This window comes from Columba livia, chromosome 1 (genome assembly GCF_036013475.1).
Source record: "Columba livia isolate bColLiv1 breed racing homer chromosome 1, bColLiv1.pat.W.v2, whole genome shotgun sequence".
Lineage (NCBI taxonomy): Eukaryota > Metazoa > Chordata > Aves > Columbiformes > Columbidae > Columba > Columba livia.
In genome coordinates, this window is record NC_088602.1 from 157,680,615 (window position 1) to 157,700,956 (window position 20,342).

Consider the following 20,342-nt stretch of genomic DNA (forward strand, 5'->3'; position numbering starts at 1 on the left):
TTTATTGCATGGGGAAGAACAAGCCACAGAAACATTTTTTCTAGTTGGTAAGAAAAGGAATGGGCTTTTCCAGAATATAATAGCCCTTCAGTCACATCAAAATGTCCATATTCTACAACATGTCTGTTCCTAAATATAACACCATTAATTTCTCTGTGTGTCACTCTTCCTTTTATTTTCGGCGTGTGTCAGACTTCTCAATAAAGGATGAAGCTATATTAGACATCGACTTTCCAGAGACGACATTTTCTTGAATGGCAATATTCTACATAGCCAACTGCAGTAACGTTTCTGAATTCGTTTCTTCCCTAGAAGAGACTGACCTGAATTTTTGCACTCTTCAGTGCTTCCAGTAGATGTGGAAGCATGAGGCACATGTAAGAGAGAGAAATGTGCCTCCTGAGTGAGTCTTACCATGAAATATATTTGTAAATAATAAAAAAACAAACAAAACAAAGCAAAACAAAAAAACCCACCACCAACAACAAAAACACCAACAACACAAACCACAAAAAAACCCACCACAACTATTTACACATGCTCTCAAACATATTCATGTAAATTAAGTGGAGACATTTCTACAGCTCAATATTTGGAATTTTCTTTGAGGAACTGAGTGACACCGAGCAATGCACAACCAATTTTCCCTGCTGGATAAGGTACTATGAAAGGAAGGGTCTTATGCTATTATTTTAAACAACAAAGCAATAAAATTAGATGTGAAGACTGCTATCAGGAACCCAAGCCAAATTAGTATTTTAGTTACTACTAGCAATCAGTCTCCTCACAAGCTTGAGTGCTGCAATGCAAAGTCATTGGGTTACCAGCTGTTTGACAATAAAAGAGTAAATGGAAGAAAGCACTTGTGGAAAGAAAAACAAGTTTGAGGACAAACGGAGGATACTCCAGTTACAGTCATGCCCTGAGTCACGTCTGGAGGAGCCCTGTCCCTGTTGACCAGGGTTCCCTGGGGAAGTTAACCTGCCTAACTATCATCTGCCTTCCTGAGGAGGACATGAGAGACAGAAGCTACCTAGTTTTTCTAGTGCAGGTCACCATTTCATATTTTTCATATGATGTGGTAATCAGGAAACAACAACAAGAAATCAATTTTATAATGGAAAATTGTAATTGAAGACAGTGCAACACAGCCAAAATATGATCAATTTCTATCAGTTTAGTTGATCATTAAGTAAATGAACTAATTATTTTAAATATCCACTGTCATAAAAAATTTATTAAGCTTCTATTTATTTCTTTCACGTATTTTTCTGTTCTCCCCTATTATTTATAATAATCTCCACTATTTACAACTGGATGTACTAATTAATTATAGATCTTGCAGAACATGACAGCCACATTATACTGAAGTACATTGATGATAAGTCAGAATCCTACTCTGAAAGTGAAAAAAAAAAAAAAGAATTAATAGATTAAGTAAATGTCGGTGAAATAAAATTGTAAGGAGCCATGACGTAGTTAAATTGGACTAGGCTGAAAACAGAGCCAGCAGAAAGTTGTCATTATTTTTAAATTTGAAGCATGATTGCATTTTTAGTTAATGCAGTTGAAATATAAGCTGGATTTGATCAATATCACAGAATTGGTGAAAAAAAGGTCTTACTGTAGAAAATACAAACAAAACTAAGATTGGACAAGACAAATGGACAAAATGTGAAAACTGTAATGAAATTATTCTACTGTTAGTTCCCTAGTAGCAAGCAAGAGTCCCCTATACAAGAAGCTGAGTACACATGGGTGTGCTTCATCTGCCTTCCCCCACCCCAGATCTTCAATTCTTTGTGAAATTCTCAAGAATGTGATTTATCCCATTGAAAAAAATGAAAAGTTCTCTGTACGTTATATTTACCAAGGAAAGAAAAACTAGGGAACTCAAGACTGGGGTGTCCTGAGAAGACACATGACACAGTAGAAAAAACAGGTGAGCGCTAATTGCATTGCCTCATTAGTAATCCACAGCACAACCCAAGCTACATGGTTGAGTCACAGCCTTCCCTGGGGGTGGGGAGTAGGGGGTAAAGTTTTGTGTACGTTAAAATAGGCTTCGAGTTTTTATTTTCAAAAGAAAGGGGTGTTGGGAAGGGGAGTGCACAGCGACATCACTGTGGAGCTGGGACCAGACCACTTTACTGTGTGTAAACTCCAGCTGCAGCCCCGTGTCACACACAGTTCCTGTCTCAGTTCTGAGCCACACAGATGCACTCAGAAACCCTCATGTTTCCTTCCATTGAGACCCTGGAGCACACCAGCTTGTATGGTTTCATTGTCTTCTTGGTCCTCCAGTCCACCCACAGGTGCTCAAATGATTTCAAAGCAACATCCCTCTTGACAAGCTTCTGATACCATAAGCTACACCATTTTTTCAACCTTTCCAGGTTCAGGCAGTTCCAGCACAGAATCTGCCAATTCTCTTTTGGCCACTGAGGTGGAACTGGGCTCCTTACATGGGGTGTCCCTCAGATTCCCACCAACAGAGACATTCAAGCTTGTCTCATTCCATGTCCCAGCTCCCTCCAGTGACACCTTCCTATCTCTTTGTCCGCTCCTCTCCCAAATTCTTCTTACCTTTCCTTGTTTTCCAAAGCTCTCCTTAGCGCTGGAACGTGCAAGTTGAGCAACCTTCTCAGCATTGCCTCACAGCAAAATGCATTCCTTCAAATGCCAACATACCAGCTAGGCATATTGGGTGCAAACAGCCAAGTTTGGGCAGTGGGACTGGAAGGTACCTGCAGGGAGGTGGCTGTGGGCTGCCCGGTACCAGCCCCATCCCTTTCCCACTGCCTCTGCCCTGCTGTGAGCAGCCCCCTGCCCTCCAGAGCCTCAATCAGCCAGGACCCCCAGCGCTTACCTCCCACGTGGTTAAAATAAATAAAGTAAGTGAAAATTCCCCAGCTCAGGATTGTTCTGCACACAGTGCTACAAGAACACACATATAATGCAAGTGGAACCGTTCCAGTCAGTCACCTCCTCCAACCAGCCTCATAAACTTCCAGACCCAAAGTACCTGTTCTCACAGGGGGCAAACCCTTAGAAACCATCACCCTTTGCTTTTCATTCCACTTCTCCTCTAAATCAGGAGTGGATCCCATACATCCTTTGCGCAAATGTCAGCCACCCCAGCACCTTCTTCTAGCCACTGCCTTTTTCATTAATGACCCAGGGGTGCCCTTTTGCTCCCCCCCAGTTACTAATGCCAGAGGTATTAGCAATGCAAGATGGTGGAAAGAAGGATTACTCACCTGTTCCTGCTGTAATTCATTCAAGTAGCTTTGTCAGTACTGATTCACATTTGTTGGAGGCACATTTCTCAAGAGATACAGGATATTACATTCTGCTTATAAAAGGAGGCATTGCCTCAGGCTCTGTCCATACTTACATTTTTAGTGCCCAGTTCTGAGGTAGCTGGAATGAATTTTTGATCTATCCTGAAAATTTGCTTCAATTCCAGTTAAAGGTCAGTGATGTGTCTTTCTCATTCACAACTTGCCACTTCTCAGTGACTGTCACCTGCCAGCGAGACAGTGGCTTTGTAAAGAAAACTGATTAAACAGTGAGAATGGTACTGAGCTCCTCAACAGGCTTTTACTCTTTAGTTCAAGTAGAATGTAAATAGATGGACAGTACTCCTTCCAGGTTCTCTATACACATACAGAAAATGAAAAAAAAAAGGTCTTGGAATGACTTAGTCAACCATATAGAGTCCAGAGGAACAGGGAAATAAACACAGTACCCCCAAACTAAATGCAGCTCTTGGGTATAAGCTTCCATCATTCAAAATGGGTAAATCTTATCAGCTGTAATCAGAAAGTGCAGAGAGATGGAAAAATGGGAAAATGCCCAAGCCATGTGTCTTCTCTTACAACATGGCTACCCCAGCCAGTAGAGATGAGCCAGCCTCCTCTGACCTTGCTTCTGCTTCCTGGCACAGGAACACAAGGTTCATGAACATTTTGGGGAACACTGCTCCCAACATTTCTGCAATTTTCTATTCTTTATCCATCTCATTTATTTTGACTGAAGTTTTTTGACAATACGTTAATAATAAAACTTCATGTCAGCATAATGAGGACCTCATCTTGCTGCGAGTCTTAAGCACTCCCATAATATAAATAATCAACAGATACAGGACAAAGAGTTTTCTTCTGCTATGGAAGAGCATGCCCTGAAAGAACTAAATCTATCTAAATGGAAGAGGTGCCTTATTATCTATTCTAGCAATCTCTTCAGGAAAAAAAAAAAGACCAAAACAAAACAAAAAAAAAAACCAAAACAAACAATGACAAAGAAAACCCTAGAGACCTTTACAATTTTGTTTTAGTAAATTATATTATCTATCATCCAGCACACACTCTGTCTACTACCTCAATCAATATTCCAACTGTTATTGAACAGCTAGTCTACATTTTTAAAAGAAAGTTCCATTTACTAAAATTTTCTGGGAGTAGTTTCATGTTTCACTTAATGCTAGCTTTTACTGATCGTCTCCTAAAATCACGTCAAATCTGATATATGACCCACATATGATGGTGATTTATCTGGGGAAAATCAGTAAACCCTCCCTCACATGCCATCGAAATCAATGAAAACACACTAAAAGGACTACAAGCATTTTCAGATGATTCTGGCATTATTCCACCTAGTTTCTGTGCCCCACCAAAGTTTAACTGGAAGCCTACTCTATCTATCATTTTCCTCATTTCTGTGGCTAACAAACTCCATTATTTTCATTATTTTTTAGTAAGAGACCGTAATACATCTACCCCAAGAAGGCAAGGGATCTGCTTTAATAGGTCATCTTCTGAAGATGTTTACACTGATGATCTTTGAGGCATTCATGAAGCAGCGGCCATTTAGTTGACCCTTCTGTCAGTGAATGGAAGAGATTTTGTCACAATAGTTCGTTCTCTGCTATTGATTCCAAGTTTAATAATTATGTTTTGCAATGGTTTTGTCTGCCCATTGTGAGCAGCTATAGTTTACCTGTTAGAAAGGAAACTCTGAGAGTGCAAGGGGCAGAAGTCTCTCGCAGAGTCTGACTGACTGACACAGGCAGATTTTAAAGCAGATGCCTTAGCTATGCAGGAAGCAAAGAGGTTTCGTCATAGTGTCTGCAGTCTCATACAGCAGACTCAGTCTCACTGTATGCAAGCTTGATTAATTTTGACTGCCTCCATTCAACTGCAGTCAAGTTTTTCTCTCCTAATTTTTTTCATGCTACTTTGCAGACAAGATTGCCCGAAATCTGGACTGAGTTGTCTACTGCCATGGAAACAGAACAGTATTCTCAAGAGATAAACACTGCATATCTCCTCTGCTTGTGCTTCAGTCTTGCTTGCAAAAGTTAGAGATGCTGGCACAGATTTCTGCTATAACCTGTAAACTGGACCGTTACCCTACCTGACAGGGGAGAGCCAGATGGGAAATACCAGATCCATTGCTGGCAGCATTGCCAGCATTTCCTCCTTAGAGGCAGGGTGCCAGGGAGCCTTAAAGATCTGTGCAAGGTCATGCTGAGGTAGAGAAGTCTTGGCAGAAACAGCCTAACTAACTCTCAGTTAGTAGCCTGTCTTAGTATAAGGAAAATAATATAAGGTTGTAAAACTGCAAGTTGATTTCTTGAGTCTCTGCATGTCTTTGAACAAGTCAGCTTATACACTTAAGTGCAGAGTTAAAACCACTTTCATCACATAGACTGTTACACTTAGTTGTCAAAGAACATGCCATCTCCATGCTAATCTTGTAAACATTTCATCAACATTTTATACCCTTGAGATGTTTTCTCAATTTGTTTTGAACTGCAGTGCTCTAGTTGCTCTGCACCTTCCTTAAAGGAAGAAAAGGGCTAGTTTGGAGCCCCCGGGGGAAGATGTGGTCTCAGGGGTTGCTGTTGCTGCAGATGCTGCTAAGGGGCAGTCTTGCTGAGTACACTTGGGTTCAGGAAAGCAGGTCACACAGCCAACAAGACACCAACCCCTGGCCACGTACCTGTCCCTTACGTGTACTGTGCACACAGGATGTAAATGGAACTATGGAAGGATATGCCTGGACCAGAGAGAACAGGGCAGTTAGGGCATCAGCAGTCTTGGAATCATAGAATCATTTTGGTTGGAAAAGATGTTTAAGATCATTGAGTCCAGCCGTTAACTTACCACTGTCAAGCCACCTCTAAACCATGTCCCTAAGAACCTCATCATCTTGTCTAAGGGCTTCTTGCTTCTGTACTTCTTGCATTAGGAACTCAGAACAGAGATAGTTGTCAGGTCCAGGACTGATCTGATCTGCCAGACCACAGAAACAGTAGGGACTGACTTTTAACATCCGTGTTCTGTAGGAAGAGTGAATACCCACCTAACTTTTGCTAGTCAGTTTAGCTATGGTAATTTCCATGTGGTTTTACATATTCATCAAGAGAAAGACACATGCCTTTAAAGGTCTCAGAGACCCATCCTTTTCTACAGAATAAGCAGACAGCCTAAAGATTATGGCAGCACAACAGAGATGCCTAAAGCATCTGCTTAAAGTTAAATAGCACGCTTCTCAGTGACTAACCGAGACCTTGCCACAACTGCCTGTGGCTCTGTTTCTTGAGACTGGGTTGCGGTAACACCTTCTTCACCCCGCAACGCCTTGAAAGCATGCAGGCTAAAATGACCTGAGAATTTTATACCTCCCTTAAGAAGATATTTTCACTTCAAGATCATAGTGAGCGCACTGCAGCGTGGGCATGAGGTTACTGGCAGCCTCCAGTGGGAATTCAAGGTGTCAGTTTTGTACCTTTCAGCCTTCTCCTTAGCTGGCAATTCGGCAGTTAGCAGGACTGGCAGAGAGACAGAAGTCAATCTGCCATTGCTGTAGTGAGGAACACCATTTAAGCCTGCAAGACAGCTCCTGGCAAGGCATGTAGGAGGACATCCCTTGCTGCCACTCCGTTCCACTCAGGTTCTCGTCTGCTTTTTCTCAATATGGAAGTTAACGACAACAATACACACACAAAACCACCAACAACAAAATCTTTCCTATGATATTTTTTTAGTAAATGTTGACTGTCAAAATGAAAGCAGCATTCCCATATCATGTAATAATCATGTCTTATAAAACTTTATGCAGCCAAGAGGCATCACATGGGAGATTCAAAAGACTTTTCTAAAAAGGAATGGATTCTGAAGATCTTCTATTCGGAAGTTGCCTAAACAAAGAAAATCCTCATATTTTAAACTTCTACCCATCTATAGTTCTACCTGAGCATTCCTGCTAACCTGTGCAGAAGATGAAGATTTGCTCTAGCTTTTCTATAATCTTTCAATTCCACATATCATTATCATTATATTTGTTAAACAAGAAGCAACCTGAGATGTTTGTGGTTACAGTAAATGTTAGCTGCTTGTATCATTAACATAATATTCCCTGTCTCCCACCCTTATCTCTTCTCTCTCTTATACCTTTTACAACTCAGATTTACATTTTCTGAGGCAAGGATTATATCCCAAAGTAATAGTTTGCATAGTGCCCAGCTCAGCCTGTGGCTCGATTAGTTTTCAGGAGCTTCAAAGCTAGAAAACACATTAATGGAACAGTAATTGACAAATGTCCAGCTCAGAAAATTTCAGCATCAAAAGGAGAGGCAGAGTGGAAGACAAAACAGACAAAGAGATGCTCTGAGAGCAGAGCTGTCATCTTAAGTGTAGCTTTAAGCTTCTCCCACTACCATGACTGGAAGATTGCTGCTCCTCCTCCAGAAAAGGAATCTCTGGTTTAAAATCTCACAGTATCATAATTAATGTGAATATTACACTAATCTTGGGGGAAAAAAATATTACTACTTATCAGCTTCATTTACATTTTTTAATAACTCCTTCACTTAAGCTTTGAATATTAATTTTGAAAATTGCTTTGGAGGTTCCATGTGTCAGGTCCCACCCTACAGCCATCCAGGCAAAACGTGCTCAGGAATTCAGGCAGGCAAAAAGGCTTGTGGTCAACCATCTCTCCCAAAGGACATACATCATTGTTTGCTGTTTTGACAACAGGACATTCAGCCTCACAGTACAGAACTGACACTGGGCACTTCCAGTAGCACAAAGTTACGTCACCAGACTCCAATTACGTTTTGTTAGATCACTAAATAGGCATCTATCATGCCAATTTTTGTTTCATGCTTCCAAACATTTTCTGTCAGGTTAGATGTTAGGATCTGACAATTAAAACTCAGTCTCAACTGAGCACTGCTATGTTACTATCATTCTGGGTAGGTTTTTTAAGTGTCAGAACCATCTTCTTCTACCTTTAAACTGCTCACAGATATGAGTTATGAATGCACAGTCTACATTAACTGCTGCCCTCAAACACTCTCTACAGCCCAAGAGCACAAGTCAGTCTAACAAGTTATCAAAAAGACTGTCTTTGAAGTAAAAGTGCAAAGGAACAGCTTGAAGTCCATGATTATTCAGAACTAATACAGCTACTTGTTTTTACTCCTGCTTTCATTTTAGTAAGAGAAAAATGCAATTAAGACAAAAAGAATTCTAACAAGTTAGTAATCTTGACATAATCCTGACTAGTGTCTAAGGCAAGCTTATAGACTGTTCCTTCATGGCAACAGGTAGCTCATAATTTTATGTATTATTCATGGTAGTTAATTCACTGGGGAGGAGGGGGAAGGCACTGCAGAAATTAATACAGTAGTAAATTAACAAGGGGGCTGAAGAAAAATCTCAGCTGGCAACTGCACTATTTCACTATGTTTACTGAACAAAACCTTTCAGTTCACCAGGTTAGAGACAGCCTAATTTACATAAAAGAAGGAAAACCAGAACAGCATGGAATAATTGAAGTCTCACAACTTGAACATTGTTGAAGAAAAGCAAGGTTTGGCTTCAGAATTACAGCAAAATAACTGTAGACTGAAGGTGGTTACCAGCACTTCTACACATCAGACAGAAGCAGGGATTAGTACACATATCAAAAGCCAATAAAGATATGTTTCAGCTGAGACTAAAGATTTTCTGTATGACAACAAAAATAAGCAATAATAAAACCTATTCTAATAAACAGCTGCATACATTATTATATTACATTACATTTATTCATTGCATAAGAGACCATTTACATACAGTGTCTGAAAAGAGCTGCTGTTAAACTCCTTACATTTTGGTTCAGCTTCCTTTTACCTTCCCCCTGCTCTTAAAAAAAATAATACTAATTTTTAAAAGCATTGTTTGGGTCTATTTTATTTTCCATTACATAATTCCAATCTGAAGCTGTGAACGTCACTGACATACATCATATGAAGCAAAGCTAGGAAGGAGAAATAATACTTCTAGTCTCAGGTAAAGCTGATGAGAACATATTAGTAATCTGAAAAGAAACATAAGCACAAAGCTCCCACACAACTGAGACACTCAAGGCCGGGTTTTCCAGCAGGAACATCTCCCCGTATCTCATGGTGTGGCAGAGCTTCACTGTTCCTCAAGGGAAATGATGCAGGAAAAAGCAGTTCTCAAGAAGAAAATTTGTGGGTTAAAACTCATCACAACATCAGCAATACTTTAAACTTAAGGTTTCCACCCAGAAGAACCGACCAACCAAAAAGATACTAGAGAAACATGCTGACAAAATCTGTAAAACAAGTACCTCACTGACAAGAATTTAAACAGAGCACCATGCCTAGCGTAGGGCATCACATTCAGCACAAGAAAGGCACCAACTGGAACTTACAGGAGAATAACAAGAATGGACTAAACATGCCCAGTCAATGTAATTTTCCTAAACAGTTGTATTTAGCAGACTTCAGATCAAAGGGGATGTAGTAATAGTTTTCAAAGCTATCGCATAAGGAAAGGATGGGATAGTGGAAAGAGTAATCAGCTTAAACTGTAGGAAGAAAGATTCAGGTTAATCATTAGGGAACAACTTCCAACATGAAGTGCAGTGAAGCAACAGAACAGATTACCTGGCAATATGGTTGAGTCTCCATCACAGATGAGAAGAGAGTAAGCACACTTTTTTTTCCAGGTAATGTAGGATAATGGAGTAGCCAACCTCATGAAATCTTTTCCAGACTGATATGTTCTGACTGTGTGTGAAAGACATACAAAGTTTTTACACAGACCTGTACGACTGGATTGGCTTTTCTTCATGGCTGGCATTCCAGAAGGAAGAGTCAAAAGATATGAATGAACAGAAGATATTAATAAGTAGTGATGTCATCACAAATACTGTTTGCTTTTGCCTGTCCCATCTCCTATTCTCTCCCCCAGGAATTTTGTTGCTGGATGTTACTTCATATTTTGATTTATTTCAGAAGAGTCTTTAGCATTACAGCTGTTACTGAAGAACCTAATTTCCAAGAACGATGTTACCAAAATAAGAGAGTTTGGAAGCATATCAAGATAAAATTGGGAAGAGAACTTAGAAATCATGTAGTCTGAAATAAGGGGTAAGGTATCAGAAAACTAACATAAGGAATATGGAAAGTTAATTATCTGGCACTGACAACTGATTCCCTTCTCGCTGTCTTGGTTTTAATAAACAAACAAACTTTTCTGAGTGCTTATTTCCCTGTGGTTACTTGGATCTATGGAACAATAATACCTAGAACAAATATTTCTCAAAAGCATATTAAACCCATAAAGAGCAGAATGTTATAGCTTGGTTTAAACTGTGTTGCTATATTGGGCACGTCCAAAATGATGGTTTTAAAGGAAAAAAAACTAAAGTTAAATTGCAGCATTGATGTGACCTCTTTTTCTTTTCACTTTGGTCAGGAAATACTGAGAAAGGAGAAGAATTCAAGAATGTCGAGTGGATGAAAACAACGGCAGTGTTCACAACGGAAACCTGCGGTTAATCACCGGCATCTGCAAGGCAAACACTATTGTCAAAAGAAATTACTTCACACGAATAATTTTACCAGTGCAGGGTTTAATTCATGCCAAGACAAATCATCCCAGAATTAGTCAGAGAAGTCATTATTAAGTGTTCACTTACTTGACAAGAGGGTGTAAGAAAAGGGAATGTCACTTTAAGATCCATCCCCAAAGCTGCTATTTTAGCTTCCATTGATTTTATCCTGTGCTTCCCTAGAACAGCCTGGGCCTTCCCCACATGAAGTGTAAAGCAGGTATCACCCATGGCATGCTCCTTCCCAAGCCAGTTTTGTGAGGGCCTTGGCCATAACTCAAAATAAGAACATGAGCAGAATTACCAACAATCATCCTACAAATGGAATAGGAAGAAACAGGAGATGTCCATAGAATAGAGACCTTTTGAACCTGAATCAATCAGTTCTGCCACGTTTCCCTCCCAACTTACAACCAAATGCAAGAAGTGGTGTAAAATAGAAATACGGGGAAAAGCTGGGAAAGAAGCCCCACAAATCCCTGCTGCAAAGGAGCTCTTCGCTTGTTGTCTTGAAAAATTGCTATAAAGAGCAGCTTTACCATGAGAGGGACAGTCCTTCTGCCCTAGTTTGGCACACTGATAGGTGACGGTCTGCAAGAAGTGTCCTTCCCACAAGCCTCTCCCAACAAGGGCTATGGAAGGAGTCCATCATTGCAGCAGTTACCCCAGAGCCCAGCAGACACCAGCTCTGGGACCAACGCAGGCACCTTTGCCACCCCCAGCCATGAGGTCAGTCCACCTCACCAGAGCTTGTGAGGGGCTCCCTGGGAGGACAACCTCTCAAGTCTTTGTCCACCAAAGGAGTCCACCAAATAGGTTCTTTGAGACTACCCAACGGGCAGTTCAAAAGCAGTGTCAAGTTTCTACAGGGAGAATCCTCACTAGTTGGATACCTAGACAGCACACCTTCCAAATACCATTTCTTCTACCTTTTCCAGAGTCTCCCATGTTCTTCTTTTCTCCTAACACTGGGAGGGGAAATGACAGCAAAAGGTCGGAAGATACAAGCTAAAAAAGACACAAGCCAGCAAAAGATCCTAAAATATTAAACATGTTTCATGAGAAAACATCCTGAAAAAAAAAAAAAATGAAAGCACAAAGAAATGGTTATTACTTTTCTTACTTTGAAGATGCTTCTCTGGGGATGCCAGACACATAGAATTCTGCCAGTAGCAACAAACACAGAAGTTTCCATGCACAAATCCAATTAATTCTATCCAAACTGTAACACGTGAGAGAGGAGAAAAAAACAACCAACCAACCAACCAAAACAAAACAGAAAACAGGTTCCCAGATACTATAAATTTCAAGTAAACAAAACAGATGCTACAATAAACATTAATAAACCTGTGATAAGCCTCTAGTTCCCCACAATCAGAAAGGGGTGCAACAAAGGTATAGGAGCCACAAAGCAAAATATTTCATCGAGTCATCATGTAGGCACTGTCTACCACATTTCTTCCCTAAGTACCTTCCAGTTCACTTAATATTTTGAAAAATCCTCTGTGGAAAAAATAGCCTCAATAGGTCTGGAAGGAAATACTACTTGCTTCTTTCATCACTGGAGGTGCCCCATGATTACAACAGAGTCCTTCTGACTCAGCTTCTCAAAGACAAGATGGTTAACAACATGAAAAGCAAGTACAGAATCATCTCAAACTCTAAACTGCTGAGTTTGAAGGTGAGAAAGGATAAATTATTAGAGTTATATCCAGGGGAAAAAAAAAAAGGCATGTGATTTTGTGCCTTCCCTTTTTTGGCAGAAACTTATCTGCTTTGTTTTTCTATGGATTTAACAGACCAACACATCAGAAATCAGTTCTAGGCTTGCTCTTTTACTATCTACAGATAGCATACTCCAAAAAAAATCAAAATGAAAAACAACAAAACCCCCAAACCAACCAACCAACAAGCCACAAACAAAAAACCACAAACAAACAAGAATACCCCACACAACCTGAAACAAAAGTACCCCAACCAACAAACCAAATAGCCAAAGCCAAAAGAAAAAAAAAAATACCAAAAAAAACACAAATCAACCCCAAAACTAAACAGCACCTCCATACAAACATGCAATGGTAGATATATTTTTAATATTTTTGTTTTTTCTGGCCCCAAAGATCCACAAAATTTCATCAGCTGGCCGTGACTCTTCTAGAAATGAGTTTGTGGGTGTGAATGGACACTATTATCTCCTCTGATCCCAGGTGAGGATTTCTGTATTTCCATCAGCTGACAAAGTGAATCTGCCATAGGTCTGCACATCTGTCTGTATTTTGCTGCTCAAAAAATGCTCTTAAACATTCCAGCTAACATGGCCAGTGCATTTAATGAAGTGGTCATAGACCTTGAGAATGAGGAGTTACATCACCGCATTAATCTCCACTTGCCTTCTGGGAGCGTGCGCATCTAACAGGACAAAATATGTTTGCAGCATAATGCACTTCTGATGGTCTCAGTCAGGGCAGGCTGCTAAGACTTTTTAGCAGAAGTGTAAGTCAGGGCAGTGTGAAGACAACTGGTTTTATTAAGCTGCAGGTTTCAGGAAAGAAACCAGCCAGCTCCTCTGAGAACACGTCCTAATGCAGAAAATGGGCAACTCAGGGAAAGTTTGCAAATGTAGAAAAAAGTATTGTTTGAAACACATTTAAAGGCAGCAAGCCCCAGTAGACACCTCCTGAAAGTTTTGAAGCTACAAAGCATCTATCAAAGAAAAAGTTTTAGGTTCATCAAACGTTTACAAGAAGAGCAAATCAGAATGCAATTAATGACGGCATTAAGACCGCTGTTAATGAAAAGAAGTCAGACACTACAGACCCTGGTTTGAATACAATTCTGTGGGTTTGCACTAACTGTAAGTTCAGTGGGGCAGCTGTGGGCTCAAGTTACTTTGAATTCTTTGTTACCATCTTCAGTTTAGACAGGCGGATGGAAAACTGCTTTTGTGAACTCCATTAAAAATTCATCATAGGCATCAAGCTTGATGTTTTGAGGCAGCCACTGGTGCATAACTGACCTCACAGTTAATAGAAAACATAAACCTAGCAGGTTTTACATAATTACCAGACTACCTACTTGTATTTTCAGGAAATTTCTGACCTTTCTTTCCTGTTAAGGAACTGTCTCCAGATTAAGAAAAAAATAATGCATGGCTACCAAAGCTACAGAAATAATGTTCTTATGACAGCACATAATTTTAATGATAAAGAGCAAAATATAGAACGCTTAATTTGCAGATGTGACCTATGCAGTCTCTGCTTATAAGCAGGCCCACTAAGGATATATCCATTTGTCATCAATTATTCCATTGCATAGGATAATGTAGAATAATCTTCTTAAAAGCAAAGCACACAAAAAAATATTATTAAGCATTGCAAAAAGAAATATGTCAACACCTCATTTCACGATCACATGTATTAAATTGAACTATTATTTTATACATTGGTGCAACTCTCCTAAGTGAATAAGTCTAAACAGGGTAGGTGATTCTTTGAAAAACTAATAAAAATGCCACTTGGTAGTCTTCAGTTATTTGAACAGACACATTAACAAGCATTTCCCTGTAAAACCAGCTAAAGTTGCCCTTCTGAGATTCACCAATTCCAAGAGCACTAATTAAAACCTTTCCAGCAAGAGAAATTCCACAAGGAATGGGTTGTAAGAAAATCGTAGTGAGTCACATCAGAATTCTTGCTTAGAATAAGCATTGACAGAGTTTGCCTTTCTCCGTAAACCAATACACGCAGACTTTCGCAGCCCCAAAATCCTTCATTTGAGGATTTAGAGCAGAAACTGCAGTTCTACTTACAAGTGAGGACAAGGCAGAAACAATCAAAAGATGACAATGCACAAGCTATTAGAACAACAAAGTGCTCTATCCAGAATAACCACTCGGCCCCACAAGGACCAGAGTCCCTCATTTCAGGATTCATTTCAGCAATGCCCTTAAATTCCTGCGAAACACAAATTCTGTCTCAGAGGAAGGTTTTGTTAACCACAGACTACAAATTCAAAACCAAGCACAGAGGAAACTAATATATTTTACTTGCATATACTTAAGAAATGCAGTTCAACATACATTTAATTTCGGTGACAGGTATATTGAAAGCAAAGACTGACTATATCTATGTATTTAAAATTAATGATTATTTTTACTTCTTAACACAAAGAATTTTACAGAATTAACAAGATGTATTACACTGAAAAGCATATCTGGCTGAACATTTCAAGTAGCAAGGATTATTTTAATTCACGGTTTAATTTTTGTTGTGACAGAGGTGGTTTTTCTCTGTTTTGTATGTTCAGAGTAGATAGGAAATGCCACGTATCAGTTTCACAAAGAATATCATTGCCAAGTTTTAGGTAAAAAAAATAGCAGCAATAGAAAGTACAGAAACCCAATATTTAAATATAAATTATTTGCTTTGAAAACCAGTTGGTAAAATATAGGAAAGGAAGAAGTGCATTACAAAACATATGTGTGCTTATTTGGGATTCAATGCTCAGCTTTGGATGGCTGACCAAGATGAAAAAATATCAGTCAAGACAGTGAACAGGGCAAAGGGCTAATTGGTGTGAACATCTCTGCACTTTCAGTACTGCAGACATCCTACAAATTGGAAAAGGATGACCTGCCCTCCTTCAGGCTAAGTACCAGCATAAGAAACAAGACAGAGAATATGACAAGAATAAACATATTGCTTTTATAACAAGAAAACTCTGAAGAAAAGCTACCATTTATATTTATACAGTCAAATCTAAAGCTTTTCACAATGCATCATAAAACTAAATTTTCTTTTGCATATACTCCTTTATGCATTTTAGTATTTGAATTCTCTTATTTTGATATAGACCACTTCATTCTAATATCAAGTAAATGATGCCTTTTGTTAAGGGGAACAGACTTTATTATTTCAAATGAAAAGGAATGAACAGCTAGAAGTGGTTAGCATAGCCCAACAGACATTTTATGAAATTAGCCATGTATTATTCTGAAATCATCTAAAATTTTCAGTCCCTGAAATCAGTTTAAGATCCTAATTGTGAAGTAAGGCATATTAAGACTAAATCCTCCCTTGACTAGTTCACTCCTTGTTTCAAAAATCTCTCTTCTTCATTTTTGTTGTCTTCCACTCTAAATTCCCCAAGGATTCCTTAAGATATTAACAAAATCATCATCATCCATGATTCCAATACTTAATCCTTCATAGTAACCTTCGAACTCAGAATAGGACACTTCATTTGGATTGCTGCAGGACTCTCCTAATGTTTCTAGAAATGACGATTGAATTTCTTCTTCTGTAGCTTTGCCTGTGAAAGTATATTTTTTGCATTAAATACATTTTCAAGAACAGTGAATATATAGCATTTAATATATTTCAGGCAAGAAACCTCCAAGTTTTAGCTTGCAAATTTTTTTTCTTGATCAAATTCAATATTCTGATTTCAGAATTAAGTCATTGGCTCACTTAATACCAGTTGCAGAAATCATCTTACTTTAATAGCATATGGTAGCATTAAATATCAAGAGAAGCACGAGGCCACAATCCATTTCAATGAATTATGAGATCAGGAAGATTTTTTTCTTCAAATGACTGCAAAAACTAAATAACATACTTGTAAACTAAATTTTGGTAATTCAGAAGTTATCTTGTAACAAAGCCTACATTTAATGTAATACAGCTTCAAAGCTGCAGGAAAACTTTAAGATGCAAGTTTGCATTTGAAAAGTGTTCTTCAATTGACACATACATTCTAGTGACTTCATAAAGACTATACTCAAGAGGACTTCATAGCATTAAGGAAAAAAATGAAAAAAATATAGCATTATAACACTGGAAAAAAAAAGCATGTGTAACATTCCTATACTACTATCTGTCTTCATGTGTTACTGTTAAAATCACTGACAATACAAAAAAAAATCCTCTCTTCTACAGGTAAAACAGAAAGGGTCAGGACACTGGGGAGATGCTCGCAATGATCAGTTTGGTACATGCAGATGTTATTCTACAAACTGACACACAATTATTTACACTCCTATACTTTCAAGGGTAGAGCTTAAACATTTCTGAGAATCCTGAAAAAATAATGAAGATACTAACATTTCCTCTGCAAAGGATGAAAATCCTGTCTGAGAAATAAATTAATAATTTATTCAGAAAGAACTTCAAGTGTTGAGTACATTCAGTGTCATTTGGAAACCTTGATGGAAAACAGCAATATGAAAACAAGAGTATCCTCCTAAGTGAAAATTACTAATATCATATGTGTCACGGATAACTTGCACACCGAAGCTGAAGAATTACTGTTTAAAAGTAGTCCTACACAGATCGTGAAAGGAACTCCTCTCATATATGCGGTATTTGCAGCTAGATAAAGAGTAAGTATAAAATGGTGTACATGAACTTCAGTACTATTTATAGTCATGTTCCAGATAGACACATCACAGGTCACCAGAGGACAAAAAAAAATTCCTTAACAGCTCAAGCCTAAGCCAATATGAAAACAGTTTGTATTTGCAGCTTCTGGATCTGGCATCTCTGCTAACAAGATGACTTCAGTAGTTACAGATTTGCTTTGTTTTGTTCAAGTGAATTACCTGACAATACCAGAGGATGTTTCTTTGCACAGTAACATTTTCTGATGTCTACCATAGGCACGCTCCCTGTTTTGTTGAAATCTAGTTTCATATAAGCCTGTAAGGGAAAAAGAATTTCATATAAGCATATAAAGAAAAAAGAAGCCACAAACAAGTGGAGAGATGTGAAGATGAAATATACTTAAGTACCTTGGACATAGTCTCAGATCTTGTGCAATGTATTATATCAACTTACCTATTTTATGTAAGGCATCAGATATCAGAAAACGATCCTGGATTATGGATGTTCACTATTACTTATCTCCACAGCTTTCACATCAAACATGGTCCCCCCACCGACTCAAAAAATAAAAATTGCCTTCTCTCCAAAATTTCCAGCTCATTCCTTAGAATCAGAAGTTAAGCTGCTTCCGTCCTGCTTCCTCCAGTTACTGAGATTCCTGCGTCATTCTGACAGAGGCCTCAGCACAGGATCCTCAGCACTGCTAACGGCAGCTTCATTTCCATTCCAGTTTACTCAAGCACACATGCTTGACACAGAAGGCTAGATACTCCATGATTAAAAGTATGAAAGCATATGTCATTTTCCTTTATCTTGATATCTGGTCGCTACTCCATCAGCTAGTTTTTAATCTATGTTTCATACTGCAAATGGCTCCACTTTACATTGTAGCCATAGAACAAAAGGCATTTCAAATATAAGAAGTCTCACAAATACAATGACTCTAAGTCTCAAAGTATTATTGCCTCTTATTTCAGACACCAAGGGAAAAAAAAATCTGCACCAGATACAGTGATCTGCCAAAATAAGGAAACAGACTTCTGGAAGAGATAGTTTCAGGGTGCCAGACACTTTATACACTGGACTAAACTGTAAGAATAGCACACAAATGCACAAACCCATAAAAATAAAGGAAGTAACTGTAGGTTGCAGAGTTCAAAATTAACTAATTCAACAACGGAACAGCATGCAGTCCTCCAATTTACATTTATTTCAATAAACAGATGTGAAAGCTAAAGAAATCAATTACCAGATGTACAATTTAAGAAAAACAACAACAAAGAACAACGATGACCAAAGGGTGACGAATAACTAACTCCACAGTTAGACTGAAAAATATTTACACTTAGAATATCTGCAATAGAACTTACTTTTCTTACAAAGGCTTTCCTATATTCATTCATTTCTCCAAATACGGCACGAGTAAATTCTCCGTAGTCAACCTTATCAGTCTTGCCATCATCAAGAATAAGCCATAAGGATTCAAAGTCCTGCAATTTAAAAACATTTTGCCAAAGTTTTTCACTTTGTCCTAGAATAAAACAATGGCTATAACAGGAAATTACAGTATTCTCACAAAAAAACAACTTCCAAATCCAAACTGACCCAAAGATTTGTCAAAATAATGCAAGTCATCATCGGTCACTAATGACCATAATTCACATTATCTGCAGTTCTGATAGATCTGGGCTATTTTGAAAACATAGTACATATAATAAAGAAAACAGATAAATAAATAGCATCATCTAAATAATTTCTTAAAGGCAAAAAAAGAAAAAAAATATTGCAATCCCACTTGTTTCTTCATGGTGTAAAGAGATCACATGTTTCTAAATTTATTGTATTTTTATTTTTAAGAATTTCACATAGAATTGAATGCAGAAATGCCAACATATCACAAGAAAAAAAAAAACCAAACACACAAAACCCCACAAAACCAAACAGCAACAACAGAGACACACAAAAGCTATTGAACTAAGCAAAGAAGTGATTCCATAATTTTAAGTAAGATAATACCCATGATTATAGTTTCAGCTAAACTTACCCCTTCAGGTATCTCCAAATGGAATACTTTTAGAGCTTCTTTAAAGTCTGCCTGAAACAGAAAACCATTTCCGTTCTTGTCTACTTGTCGGAAATACTTTCCTAAGCCGGTTATAACCCGAACTCCTCTTTTACTTAGTGTCTCTCTGAGTATACCTGAGGATTTAGAGAAATAAAGGACACAACGTTTACCTGAAGTTGGCCACTTGCTATGGAGCTGACATGAAAGTGAAGAAAACCACAACTACTTATGATACTGCTGGTTAAAATGACATATCCATGCATGCAGGCTCCCTTATCCTTGATCAGAGAATGTCAGTTCAAAATGAAACTATCAGTTACTCAACATTCAAGTATAAATCACATAAAGCAGCAGCAGCAACATCTAAAACAACTTATAAAGAGATCACAGAAGGAAAATAAGAATATTTTAAAATTAGTTGTATCTATAATTATAAAGTAAGATGGGGGGAGAGTGAAATAAGGTTTTTTCCAGTGAAGTTTAAACTCATACGTATGTTAAAAGATGCCTTGAAATGTATACTTGCAACCTTCTTCCAGGCCACACCAGCAAACCTTTGATATAGTCACATAACCGAGAAATCAATTTGTGTCTATTATGTGAGGGGAAAAATTGAATAACTAGAAGACTAAAAAATATCCCTACTTTATTATTCCAACGATTTTCTAAAAGTAAATGCCCAAGTAGATTTTAGTGACCAAAAAGTGCCTACTTTAAACAGGTTCAGCTGATGACAGTAAATAGTGGACATTCTACATGCTGGAAGCTGTTTAGTTCAACAGCTTTTGTTGGCCACAGGTTACAAAGATAATACACAGCACTGCATAAAAATCTTTCCATAATTTTAAACAAAAAGCTGTGCCTTTGTCCTAAAGACTGTAGGTAGGAAGCTGGTAAATTTATTTACTTATTCCAGAATGTACTACTCAATTACACTTACATTTTAATAAGCATAATATTAAAGACTATTAAAAAAA

General features: G+C 38.2%; 1 protein-coding gene across 6 annotated transcripts in view; it reads right to left on the bottom strand.

Annotated features, from left to right (window-relative positions):
* Positions 1-14,940: 14,940 nt before the first annotated feature.
* The window catches only part of CAPS2 (calcyphosine 2), a 35,441-nt gene continuing 30,039 nt past the window's right edge, over positions 14,941-20,342 (bottom strand). For all 6 annotated transcript variants that reach the window (XM_065040718.1, XM_065040736.1, XM_005510235.4 and 3 more), the window contains 4 exons: positions 19,345-19,499; positions 18,671-18,790; positions 17,519-17,615; positions 14,941-16,230 (listed from right to left, as the gene is read on the bottom strand). In XM_065040718.1, the coding sequence (XP_064896790.1) occupies positions 16,055-16,230; positions 17,519-17,615; positions 18,671-18,790; positions 19,345-19,499 (548 nt within the window). In that variant the 3' untranslated portion in view covers positions 14,941-16,054. The remainder of the gene's footprint in view (positions 16,231-17,518; positions 17,616-18,670; positions 18,791-19,344; positions 19,500-20,342) is intronic.